The 13595-nt window shown below is 41.4% G+C and overlaps 2 protein-coding genes across 2 annotated transcripts; one reads left to right on the top strand and one right to left on the bottom strand.

Moving 5' to 3' along the window:
• Positions 1 to 2240: 2240 nt before the first annotated feature.
• LOC119292977 lies at positions 2241 to 4838 on the bottom strand. Its single transcript, XM_037571604.1, has 5 exons — positions 4579 to 4838; positions 4198 to 4489; positions 3140 to 3793; positions 2998 to 3036; positions 2241 to 2540 (listed from the first exon to the last, which is right to left on the bottom strand). Exons 1-5 carry the CDS (start codon positions 4836 to 4838, stop codon positions 2241 to 2243), a joined length of 1545 nt encoding a protein of 514 aa, XP_037427501.1.
• Positions 4839 to 11713: 6875 nt separating this feature from the next.
• Positions 11714 to 12884, top strand: LOC119292062. The gene has a single exon (XM_037570892.1). The coding sequence runs from the start codon at positions 11969 to 11971 to the stop codon at positions 12644 to 12646; it is 678 nt and encodes a 225-aa protein (XP_037426789.1). The 5' UTR covers positions 11714 to 11968; the 3' UTR covers positions 12647 to 12884.
• Positions 12885 to 13595: the final 711 nt, after the last annotated feature.

Genomic DNA, 13595 nt, shown 5'->3' on the forward strand with positions numbered 1-13595 from the left:
AAAAAAAATTGTGAAACCGTGAACATTTTTTGAAATGTGAATAAATTTTGAAACCGCACATTTTTCAAATTGTGAACAAATTTTGAAACCACGAACATTTATTGAATTGTGAACAAATTTTGAAACATGAACAAATTTCAAATTCATGAACAAATTGTAAAATTGTGAATATTTTTCGAACTGTGAACATATTTTGAGACATGGATAAATTTCAAATTCGTGAGTAAAATTATAAAAGCGTGAACAGTTTTCAAATTGTGAACAATATTTGAAACATCAACAAATTTCAAATTCGTGAACAAAATTATAAAATTAGGAACATTTTTGGAATTCTGAACAAATTTTAAAATCATGAATTTTTTTTGAATTATGCACAAACTATGAAACCATGATTTTTGTTTTGAATTGTGCACAATTTTTAATTTAATAAAAAAATAAAAGAAACAAATGAAAAAAAAGAAAAAGAAAAATAAGAGAAAAGAATAGAAAAAAGAGAAAAATAAATACAGAATAAAGAAAGAACGATTCAAGGAACATTCTAGAAGTTTTGCAAAACCAGAAAAAACCAGCTGGGAACGTCTAGAAGGTTCCCAGGGCGTTGAAACGGTTAAACAGGCTGACCCATTGCGTTGCTGCTCGGTCGCTCGCCTGTTCGAAGGTCCAGCAGTTTGACGCAGCAAGCGGCAAATAGGATTTTCCTAGGATTTGGCCCCGAAACGTTATCCTTTTTCTGTCGCAGTGGAATTCAAGTGTGTCCGCTAGTTGGCCCACCAGCATGCAGGAGAGCGGACTAGGCCGAGCTGACTACTTTTGTAGAAAACAAATGAAAAAGTGTGATATAGAAAAAAATACAAGGAAGCATGAATTATAAAAAATTTCATGCTATATTACATGAAACTGGCCAAAATTCATCAAGTGCCAAAACATATAAACAACTAACACAACGGGATGATATATGGAATTGGTAAAATTTTATGAATTTTTGAACATGTCACATAGCAAAATTTACCATTTTCATAATGGGAACATGGCAAAAAAGTTTTTTTAGATGCCAAAATTCTCATTTTTAATTTATAAGACATGGAAAGTTTTGGAAAAATTTATTGTCAAATGGCATGTTTTTGCTTAAAACATTAATAAAAATATTTTTTTACAGATGGCAATATTAGAAGTTTTCTTCTACCATAATGCATAAATTCAAGGGAAATTTTAATAAAAAATAGGTTCATGAAAAAAAAAACATAAAACAGTCTCATGAAAACAAAATTTGCCAAGGGATGTTCAAAAATCAAATTGACATGGTGTAGATGGAAAAACTTTAGAATGGTTTGCTTCAACAAATGTGCTATGTTCCAAAACAAATTGACCATGGTGCAAAAAATGAATTTGCCATGGTACCAAAAATAAATTTGATATGTCTAAATATATAATTTCCCATTCATTGTTCAATAAAATTGGGGTGATTCAAAAATACAATAATTGCAATGGTTCAAGAAGTAAACTTTCCATGGTTAAGATGATTAAGTTTGCCATGTTGCAAAATAAATTGCATGGTCCATAAAGTAAATTTGCCAAGGTCACATGGCAACTGTAAGGTACATTTGTCGTCATCCGTAAGGTAAAGTATAATTTACAAAGGCCCTTAAAGTAAATTGCCATGTTGCGGAAAAAAATGGTGACATGAAAATGATTTCTATTTACATGGTTTCGAGATGCATGAACTATGTCCGAGATGCGATTAATTTGTATGCCAGCATGAATTCTAGCTTCATACTGCAATCTACTAGCTATGTTTGATGATGAAAATATATTTATTGAAAAAAGCCGGTGAGACGAATGAAATGGATCGGCTGGTTGGGCGCAATGCTTAGATTGGCGCGGACAAGGATGGCCGCCTCCCCTACGGCCGAACCAAACGAACAAATAGCAAACAAAATCAGCGTCCGTTTGCATGAGTGTGTTGGACTTTCCCTCACAGCTAGCTGTGACCTTTGCAAGCGCACTGGCCGACGAAGGCCATTACAGGAGGGCACTCACCAGAAATGCACTCACCAGAAATGCACTCCTCTACTGAACAGCAACAAAATGAACGCATGACCACGCACTAAAAACAACCAGTTTTCCAGCCCCTAAAAACACCAGTTCAAGGAGAAGTATGCCTCTTCCAACCCCAAAAAGAACCAAAACAACAAAACGATTGCACAACCAGCAGACTTCGTCGCGACCGGCTATATAATCTATCACTTCTTGTAGAATTCGCAGGTGACGGTACATTCTCTGACGAGGTTGCATTCGGCAACGGTGCACGACTCTTTCAGATATCTGCTACCGTAGACCAACTCATGACGACATCCTGCTGGAATGGATACCTTATCCTTGATCCTGCTCTTGACAGTGGCAATGGTGTCGGCTCTCGCAACCTCCACGGTTATGGTCTTACCCTTGGCGATCTTAGCGAATATCTGTATCTTCTTCTGGGAGAAATGTTCCTCCAGCCTGTCGATGAATACGTCGGTGAGCACGAGTGTGGTTTTGTGTAGCTGGAGCTACACGGTACTCCTTATCTTAGCCATCCATTTTGGCATCAAGATCCGTGCAGGCACATTTGTCATTTTTGTTTCTCTCAAACAAAACAACGTATAAACTTCACACTTTGCAGGACAACAAAACATTCTAATTACTACGTGGGAAAAAACTTTCAGATTTTTTCATGCATTTAAAATGCTAAAATTTATTTTTTTAATCAAAAAAATTCACATTTTGTATATTTATGTTGGTCCAAAAAATCTGAAAGTTTTTTCACACATTGAAGTTGTAAAGTTTGTTTGATCTGGAAAGTTTGAAGTCCATATGTTCTTTCATTTAAGAGAAACAAAAAAGAGAAATCTGCTTGTTGCAAGTTAGTTGAAGAGTACGGATCTGAAAGCAATGTTGAAGGGCTGAAGATAAGAGGTTCTATGTAGGACGAGCTACAAAGGAACTTTGTGCGGTGAGCACCGCCTTCGAAGTAAGCATCGCTCTCAGCAGCGCAAGGGCCTGCAACATATATAACAAAAATCAATTACAAAAATGCCAGCAAACCGAATTACCCAGTTGGTAGGTACGTCCGTACGTTCTGCAATAGTTTAATCTTGATTACCTCCGGCTTCCCGATGGTAATGTCCATTTCCAGTACCATAACCTTGTTTCTCCCACACCAATGCTTCATCACAGACATGGCAGAGCCCTGATGTACAAGTAGATCATCATCCACTACATACCTCCCGCTCTCAACAAGCTCACGACGGAAGCAGTACGGTAATATATCATCCTTGGGGCAGCCGCAGTTAAGGGCCGCATGGCACGTCATGTTGCTCAAAGCGATAAACGGCATAGCGCTTGGATCCAGTAACATCATAGGGGCGAGGCATCTCGTGAAGCACTTAGCATTGAGGAGATCGGTGACGCTTCCATAGAGATTGTCGGACCACCTTCCAAGATGGCAAGCGCCAGGCCCCGTGGTTTTGATCACACAGCTGATAGGGTAAGTCAAGAATCCAAGGAGCAGGTCGATGAACTCATGGTTGCATTCCGCATACATGACCTTCTTCTCACGGGTGTCGAAGAAGACCTTGATCTTACTTTCTTGTGAAAAGAGACCTGCAGCATCCTGATCGGACGGTAGAATTTTGTGATTGATACTCGGCTTCACTTTCACGGTAGCACGGGCAGCCATGTCATCGGTTCCATTTGCAAGAAATGCATCAGTGAGTACTGTATTTGATGAAGGAGAGGCCTTCAGCATGGACAAAACCTGAATCACAAACGAGTCCAGAACTAGACATTAGTACTGAAAAATGATTCCGGTTTTCTCTACTCCCTCCGTCTAGGTGAGTAAGTCTTCTTAGGTTGTGCACCGTGACCAAGGAGGAGGAGAAAACAAGAGAACTTAATGTTCATTTGCTAATTAATAGCATTGCATGCAATGAACTAACCACTGCATGCCGTGTTTGGTAGTCTCAAGTCATTAAAAGCATGCACACCCCACATCTCTTATTGGTTGATATGTAAAGAAACAAGAAACGAGGTAGAATTTAATGCACCGCGCCTAAGTGTTTTGGGATTATTTGGTTTTCGTAACACCTAAACGGAGGGAGTACTAACAATCTCATATTGATGCGACGTCACATATACTACATACTAAAAAAAAATTATTACCTGCTCCCATCCAACCAACTGTTCGACCACCTCAAAGTTATGGACGGTCCCATCAGAACCAAACGCCTGCGGCAGGGACTGCATGCTGCTGGTGGATGCTGGCTTGATTCTCATGTCATCACTGATCACAAAACGTTGTTTGTCATCTACAAAGTCTGTACTCGTGCCTATCCTGCCCACTTGCTCGAAGACATGCAAAACTCTAGCCATGATTAGCCAACACTTGCAGGAACTGTGAGATGACGAGCCGAGCCTGGCCCCTCCGGGAGGGATGTGAGTGGACTTGCACCACCTGGCAATAGATCAGGAAAAACAGAATTAATTAGTCCTTCTCACTGCAAAAAACGGATGGCCGAGAGGGCATAGGGTACATATACATACCGGAACTCATCGGTGTGAGCAGGCGTGAGAAGCATGCCATGGCAGGCCTCAACCTTCAGCAGCCTACTGTTACGCTCGACGCTGTCGCAGAGGTTGGAGAGGCAACCCGGCGATGGCGCTCCTGAGGCGCAGCACTGGAGGGCGGAGAGCGGCAGAGTGAGGAAGGAGAGGAGTACGTTGACAAAGTCGGAGCCGGCGTCGGCGAACAACACACGGTTGCAGGATCTGTCCACGGCGAGCTTGATGTTGATGGCGGCCATACTGGTTCAGGTGGAGTCCAAGGGGCGAGGCAGGGAAATGCCGGTGCCCGGTGGCCTCTGCTGTGGCTTGTTTAAGGCTGGCCATAGTGAGGGTAACATAAGGCTGGTCATAGTGGGAGTAACATAGGTAGTAACATAGATGCCACATAAGCAAAAATGATGATGTGGCAAGTAGTTAATGAGGAGAGAGGCAAATAGAGTAACATAATATGTTACCATCACATAGCGGTTTCCAATGCATAATGAGTCTACAAAGTAATAAATGAAGGCAACTATGTTACCACACCTATAACACTACCCACTATGAAGGTAGTAACATAGACTAGTAACATATGTATGTTACTAGTCTAAGTTACTCCCCACTATAACCAGCCTAAGTAGTAACATGTACTTGGGACTCGCAAACGTGCTTATGTGGCAGGTAATTAAAGAAGAGAAAGATGGTTATAGAAACCGTAACATAATAAATATGATGCTACTATATATCATGCATGGCAATAAATGAGACCATCTATGATACTACTATATGATACTATGCACTATAGAGGTAGTAACATAGACTAGTAGTATGCATGTTACTAGTCTAGGTTACCTCCCACTATGACCAGCCTAAGTACCAAGGAGGAGGAAATCACGCAAGCATGGGTCCGCGGAACTAATCAGCAAGTGATTAAAATGTGACGTCTTGGGAATTGGAAGAGGTAATTAAAAGTGGTCGTCGAATCCGATGAGGCCAAAGCTGTAAAATGCATGAAATGAAATTGACCGTTCTACTCGCCCCGTTCCGATGAATAACAGCAAGTACTCGCATGTACTACCTCCGTCCTGATTTATAGGTCCTCTTCGTAGTTTGTGCCAAATTTTGACTAAAGATTTAACTAACAAAATGTTAATGCATGTTAAGAAAAATTATCTCATTGGATTCGTATTTGAACATAGTTTTCAAAAATATAATGTTTGGTGACATGCGTGAACATTTTGTTAGTTTAATCTATGGTCAAAATTTGGCACAAAATACAATGGGGACCAATAAACCCGGACAGAGATAGTATTCCTAGGCATGTGTTCAAGTACCGAGGAGGGGTACAATATTGTAGGATGATTCAGATGGGCTGTAAGGCTTTGAATATTATATTTTGGATGAGTTGTAGAAGAGAGAAAGAAAACGGGCTACTGAAACAGCCGGCTGCAGCACATGCTCCTAAGCATATTGTGTGTGAGAGAGATGGACCATGTATCAAAAAAGTACTATCTCCGTCTCGGTGAATAAGTCATTCGCGTCGTTCTAGGTCGACAATTTAACTATCTAAATATGTATTATATGTGACAAAAAATGTATATTTAGAAACTACATTCATGTAGAAATCTAGTGATATACTTTTCATGACATATAACACATATTTAATTGCTCAAATCGATGACCTAGAACTACACGAATGACTCCTAGACGGAGGTAATAGTACATATTTATATGCAACTATTGTACTTGTCGGTTTGTCTTCAACAAAGTCAATTACAGATTGGTGAAGGAGGCTCTGCTCCGGCTGAGGAATGAGATCAAAGTGAATGAGGATATCACTTTGGCGGCCTACATCGCCTGTCTCTTATGGAAGGAACGCAACAGGAGGGTTTGTTAACAGCAAGAGATGACTGTGTTAATGTTGGCTGATTTGATAAAAAATGATGTAAAGTTATTCTCTGAAGCGAGTGGTCATGTAGAGGTGGTGATAGCATAAGGTAAAGTAAAGGGTTTTTCAAGTAGTTTTTGAATGTTTCGAGTTGCTCTTTCTTATCCGAGATCCTGTTATGTTTGGATCTTGTACTCGTATTGTCTGTTTCCTTCTCCCACTATAATGCAAAAGCAGAGCTCCTGCTGTTCCCTTTAAAAAAACTTACCAGTTATAAGCATGGCTATAAATGATGTGGCAAGATCATATATATTCAGTAGCTGACGATATTATTAACCATGCTCTAAGTTGCCACGCTTCGTTCTAGCTAGGGTGCCACCCGTCTCGGGCCAGTCTGCCCACAATTCTGTGTTTATTTTGGTTCATTTGATTGAAAAGAAGTTTACTATATGGAAGTTGTAGAAAAGAAGTTCAATAATCATATATGCATGTGTTGGTCAGCATAGGCTGTACCTCAAAGTACACAACATTTGTAGCACAAAGATGCGATCGTGCCATGAGGACACAATGTTTTCATGATGGCCCTCCCAGTGCTCCACTGTGTGCAGATGTTAAGGATGCTACCTAGGCAAAAAATGATGTGGCAAAGCAATTAAAGAAAGAAGAGAGCATTACGGGGACCTCAGAAGGAAATAGTACTAAGCACATGGATCTATGCAAAATACCTACCAACCAATGCATGAAGTGATATAATTGCTAAACATTTAAGGCTGGTCGTGGTGGGAGTAAAACTTAGCTAGTAACATAGCGTAACTCGATCAAGATAAGGTTGGTCGTAAATGGGAGTAGGCAATTTTGATGAGATGGCATGTAATTAAATGAAGAAAGAGAGGATTAATTATCATATCATGATACCATATCATAATAAATGCTATGCTACTATGTGTCATGCATGACAAAAAATAAAGTACAATATGATACTAATACATGATACTAGGGAGGTAGTATCATACACTAGTATCATATACATGATACTCCCCACTACATCCAACCTAAGTTTGCTTATGTCACATATAGTTAATGAGAAGAGAGGTGTTTTGAGTAACATAATATGTTACCATCACATAACACTTCCTAAGACAAAATGAGTCTTCAAGCTAATAAATACAACCACCTATGACACTACCTTGATGTTACTCCCCACTATAAAGATAATAGCATAGACTAGTGTCATATGCATGACACTAGTGTAAATTACTCTCCACTATGACTAGTCTAAATAAAGCAAGCTTAGCTACAAAACCCTAAGCACCCATGCACAATGAACATTAGTTGCTAAGATTTTAACACACTTAACACCTTACCTAAACATCCATTCATTGGAAGAGGCCTGAGGCCCTTCCCAGTGCTACATGGTGTACATGTGCAAGAAAGCATGCCACATAGGCAAAAATATCTGATGTGGCAAGGTAGTTAAGAGGAGAGAGGGGAGTTTGTTGACCCCGGAAAGAACTAATACCAAGCGCGCGGACCTATACAAACCACTTAAATGAAGGAAGCTTAGACTAGCCACAGGGGAGAGTAACATACACATATCCCTAGACTATGTTACTACCTTCATTGTGGGTAGTAACATAAGTGTGGTGACATGCAAAACTTCATTTATTAGGTTATAGACTCATGTTGCATTGGGACATTAATGTTATAGTAACTAGCTAAGTTACTCAAACTACCTCTCTCCTCATTAACTCATTGCCACATAAGCAAATTTGCTGAGTTGGACTCGATGTTACTACTGAAGTTACTCCCACTGTGGCTAGTCTTAGCAACAACAAACTAAGCACGTATGCATTGACGACTTTAGTTGCTAACTTTTTAATTCACCTAGCACCCCATCTAAGCACCTATGCATTGGAAGAGGCTTAAAGTTGTTTGAGATGCAAACTAAGATATACTGTGCACTAGGACAACTATATTTAAACATCTATTTGATGTCACTAGACTGAGTATGATATAGTGCACTTGAACTGCCTTAACATTTGTAACACAAGGACCCAATGAAACTTGGTGCCATGGCCTACCAGGATTTTTAGTTATGATCTAATTTGGTTCACATATATATAATTCAGTAAAGATTGGGCGACGAGTATGTGTTCAGTAGTGTCGTCGGGTTGGCGTACGTGGTGTGTTGTCAAAATAGTAGTGCCAGAGTTTGTTCCGTCTCCCGATGATGCCATCTTGGCGGCTAAGGAACTGGAGGCTTGATGTGCTCACGGATCTGGTGAGCTGACAATGTTTGTGCCTCTAGGAATCATCATCTTGGCAGAGCCATTGTCTTAGCGTGTTTCCGGATCGGCTACCTAGCAAAGTTTGTGTCTCTAGGCTCATCGTCGTGGCTTCGGAGGCGACTTGGCGTGCTCTAGGATCCCACAATCTAGCAAGGTTTGTGTCTCTGGGGTCGTGGACATGACGGATGCAGACATTGCTTTGTGGAGGTTTTGTCCAGAGCTCTATCTCCATTATGATCATGCGTGCTCCAGCCTTACCCATGGATTCAGCGGGGTGTGTACAGGATTGGCCTGATCAAGTATAGAAAATGGCAGGTGTACGCTCTCAGCAGGGGCGGAGCCAGGATGAAACACCGAGAGGGGGCAAAGAGGTATAGAACTTTTTTTCTTCATAAACATGTATACGAACTAATGGCTAGATAATTTAAGAAACTGACCACACAAAGCATACATATAGATATAGTGTGAAAGAAAAGAAAAAAAAGTAATATGATCACACGTAATTATGAAAAAAAATCATTGCCAAAATAAAAGTAAACTAACCACTTTAGGCACAGTAACTTGAGAAATATGAATATGCCGTTCCTTTTTGTTGGTATGTCCGTGAATTCTAGCCTTCAAGCTACATGAAAAATAGAAGTGTTTAAATGTAAAGAGAGAATGTAAACGTTGATTGATAAAAACATAAGCTTGAGCACATTACCTTCCATTTAGATGATTGATATTAAAATTTGTAAGTATCCTTCTTTTAGATGGATCCCAAGTAAGCTTACTCAGATAGATCGACTATTTCAAGCATACTACCAGTTGTGGATTTTGCAAAGAAAAAATTGTCCATTAGCTTTCTAAATAAATTGAAGTACATAAAGGCAGAATATTACATAGTCCAGAGATTTATTCTACTCCCATGTGCTCAAACTTATTCATATGAAATGATTACGTAAAGCAAGATTAAATCAACCTAATTACCTTGTACCTTTTAAACACGGAATCAGAATAGATTGAAAATACGAAATTAGAAGATAAAAATGAGAACTGAACCTAGGGCTTACCTTGATTGAAAGATTGATGAGTAGCGCACGTATTTTTTTCTCCTTAGGGACGGCGACCCGGCCGGCCAGCCGGGGCGCATGCTGCAGATCAAGGCTGATCCGTCGGAGGGGCGGCCTACACGTTGCTTAGAGTTGCAGGCGTCGACAGAAAAATCGCTAGAAACTTTCAACTTTCAATTTTCATTTCAAGAGAAATAAACGATTCAATGATAAAATAATAATACTAGTCTATTATGGTTCGAGAGGAGGTAGCAGGATCCACTCAAACACTACAGTGGAAGTGTGTTGAATCAAGAGTAGATAGTAAGCGCTTTTATTATGGTCGTTTCATTCTGTTCCCGCTTAGAAAAGGTGGGGGCAAATAGCCTGGGCTGAGCAGGGGCAAACGATATATATCCTAGGCCTGGTATACGTGGGCCGAAAAATTTTATGGGGGCATTCGCCCCCACAACCTTGTACATAGGTTCTCCCCTGGCTCTCAGCCCCGACAATCCTTTTGATTATGGGAGTGCATTTTCTACCATGGACGGTATATACCGTGCATTGATCAGCCGCTTATTCAGGGTCCTAAACAAATCACAATGTACTAACCTGTTGTACGTCTTACTTTTCTCGACCTTTCTGTCACATGGTCAGTTTGTGTGTGTCAGCCTTTCTTAAATAGTGTTCTTCCGTTTGGATGCCTCCCCCTTTTGCAACTTGTGAAAATATATTCAAGACTGATCTTATTTCAATGTTCTCTTCACAAGGAACATAAATTTGCAAATGTATCATAAATCAAACTTACTGTTCAAAAGATAAAATAAATTTAAATTTTAGAATCATATAAAAAACCCTGAGTGAGTGTATTACTACTCGTCTCTACTTTGTGAGTGAGAGGAGAAATTTTCAAGGTAATAACTACAGGAAAGTTGTCAGGAGAAATAATGACTGATTGATATGACATAATTAATAGAACAAGGGGTCATAAATTGAGGTTAACTAAGCAACCCAAAGACCAGATGCATGCATAAATTGAGGTGAACTAAGCAACACAAAGACCAGATACATGCACGGATCCGAATCTCAAAGATAACCTGGCTGATACATGCATGGTATATACCGTGCATGGTAGAATGTATTTTCTCTTGTGTTTATGGTGTTGGTCCATCCAAGTGAAGGAAGAATCCAGTGTGGTCACCTTTAGGGGTAGAAGACGTGGGGCTCCCCAAAGACTTCAATATTTCTTTTCCTTCTTTCGGATTTTTTTGAAAGTGGACATATTCTAATTTAGAGTTTTCTGCCTTTTCCACACAAAAATATGTCATGGATAATGTTTTTAGCATAAACGGTTTTGTAAAATCTCATTTACATGTTTTCTGGCACTCGTGTCCTTTTGTTGATGTGTATCCGGTGTTTTGCCCTTTGACCATGTGTGTATGAAGGGGTGGTTCATTTTGCCCCTCTATGCACGGTCATTGACTCATGGAACCCACTCGATAGAAACACACACACACACTCTCTCTCTTTTAAATATCAGCAAGAATAAATGATTACCCAAATGATAAGTGTCACACGTGTGGTAGTTAGTAACACTGCCCTGAAATTTTTATAACTAAAATTATCATCCAAAAAAATGTCAAAAAGCCTGAAACTTGCCATCCAAATAAAAAATTAACATACTTCATAACTAAAGCTGCCATCCTCGGATAACTAAATTTACCATCAAAAAACGTTTGGGCGAAATTGCTTCGTGCCACACGCGTGGCATTTATCAAGGTCCAAGATGGTTTGTCCACTTTAACCCTTTCGATTTTTCTATTAGATCTCACCTAATGCTAAGAATCTTAAAAAAAACAATATATACATAATTCTAGAAAATCTAGTACCTTAACTCCAATGAACAAAACACGTTGTAAGAAAATATAAGCGTCAAAATCATATGAGCCCTAGCCAACAGAGCTTCGGCCGATTGGTGGCTTTATCAGATGATCCATCCGCCGGCCAGACCGTCCCCACGCCATCACGGTCACGAAAGATCACGCCGCACCAAACCCACTACCGACCCTCTAACCCGCGCATAAAACAGTCGACCCCACCTGAACCCAAAAGTCGCTTAACATCGAAGCAATCCCACCAGAAAAAAAAACATCGAGAGGCTTTCGGGAGACAATCTCCAAGAAATGGGCAAGGGCAAGGTCCACCCGTCGCCGTCGCCACCGGTGGCCGGCGGCGAGACGGCGGAGGGGGTGCTCCTCCGGCTGCTCCCCGCGGTCGTGCTCGCCATGGCGGCGCCGCTGGGGCCCGAGGGGAAGGAGGTGCTCGCGTACCTTGTCCTCGCCTCGCTGCGCTCCTCGGCGCCGCCCACGCCGGCGAGGGAGGAGCTCTCCGCGGCTGGGGAGGGCTGCGGGAAGAAGCCCCACCGTCCGGAGCTCGGGTGCGGGTGCTTCGGGTGCTACACGGCGTACTGGTCGCGCTGGGACGGGTCCCCGGAGCGCGACCGCGAGGCGATTCACCGGGCCATTGAGGCCTTCGACGAGCACCTGGCCCGGCAGGAGGAGGGGAAGGGTGGCCGCCGCCGCAAGAAGCGAGCGGCCTCCTCCAGGGGCAAGGCCAAGGCGTCGGCGGCCGTTGACCCTCCGCTGCCTGAGCAGGGGGAGACCTCGGACGCCGCGGCTCCTGTGCTGGCGGAGGTGGTTGAGGGCAGGGAGGAGGAAGTGAAGAAGACGGTGGAAGAGGAGGAAGCCACCACCGCGTCTTGCGCCCGCGACGACGTCCCGGAGGAGCGCAGGCGCCGGGTGTGGGGCGCGGTCGCCGGCGTGTTCAACTGGAGGGGATGGGGCCTGTGGGGGTCCCACTAGTCGGTGACGCAAGCCGATATTCCTCGCCAGTGAGATCTTTAGTTCGTTTAGCCGGTTGGTGGGCTTGATGTTCTGTTGGGGTTTTAGGTTTGATTAGTCAGTCAAATCGGTATTATATTTTTTTTCCATGTATACTAGTAGTACTACTTGTATGTTACACTAGCACAATGATAATAATGGTGGTGTGGTGGTCATGTATTTGGTTCCTTGGTGTAAATATTTTGGTTTGATTGGATTCTTCATGGTTGGTGTCATGAGTGTGTGTGTACGTTATGCAAATGGAATGTCCATTTAATGGTAAGTGGTGAAGGGTTCAAGAATTTTGCAGTATTTTTGTAGCATTTTTTCTACGTACAATGTTCGATTTACATGACTAGAAGCCGTATGGTTTGTGTCTGGTCCTACTTTGTGTGCAAATTCTATAGGAACATTTTATTGAGTTCAACTTTATGAAAATTTTACTTTGTTTAAGTGATCTACATGATGTACACAATAGTTGTGCCATGGGGGAAATGCAGGATTTTTTTAGAGGAATAGGTCTATGCCATGGTTTTTATTGAAAGAACAGAAATTTTCATGTGGTTGAACTCAGTGAAATTTTTCTATAGGATTGCATGCAAAATAGGTCAGAGGAAAAATTCATATGATTTATATCCATAGAGACCAAACATGCCATGACAAACCAAATGAGCCTTGTATACCTAGACAAAAGGTATACGTATGGAAAATTCCGAAGGAATAGAATCCTACAAAATTTCTTTGAATCAAAGAAGCCCTAAGTAATTTATGATTCAACTCTAACCATAATTACATAGGGTATTGCGCTTATAAACATAACTTGGTGCTAGCGAGTCCAAGTATAGTTGTATGCCAATATATGCATAAGACTTGAGCCTTCTAGGCTGACCTCAAATCATTTTAGGTTGACGGCTGACCATGACATGTCAAC

The sequence above is a fragment of the Triticum dicoccoides genome, chromosome 4B (assembly GCF_002162155.2).
Source record: "Triticum dicoccoides isolate Atlit2015 ecotype Zavitan chromosome 4B, WEW_v2.0, whole genome shotgun sequence".
Taxonomy (NCBI): domain Eukaryota; kingdom Viridiplantae; phylum Streptophyta; class Magnoliopsida; order Poales; family Poaceae; genus Triticum; species Triticum dicoccoides.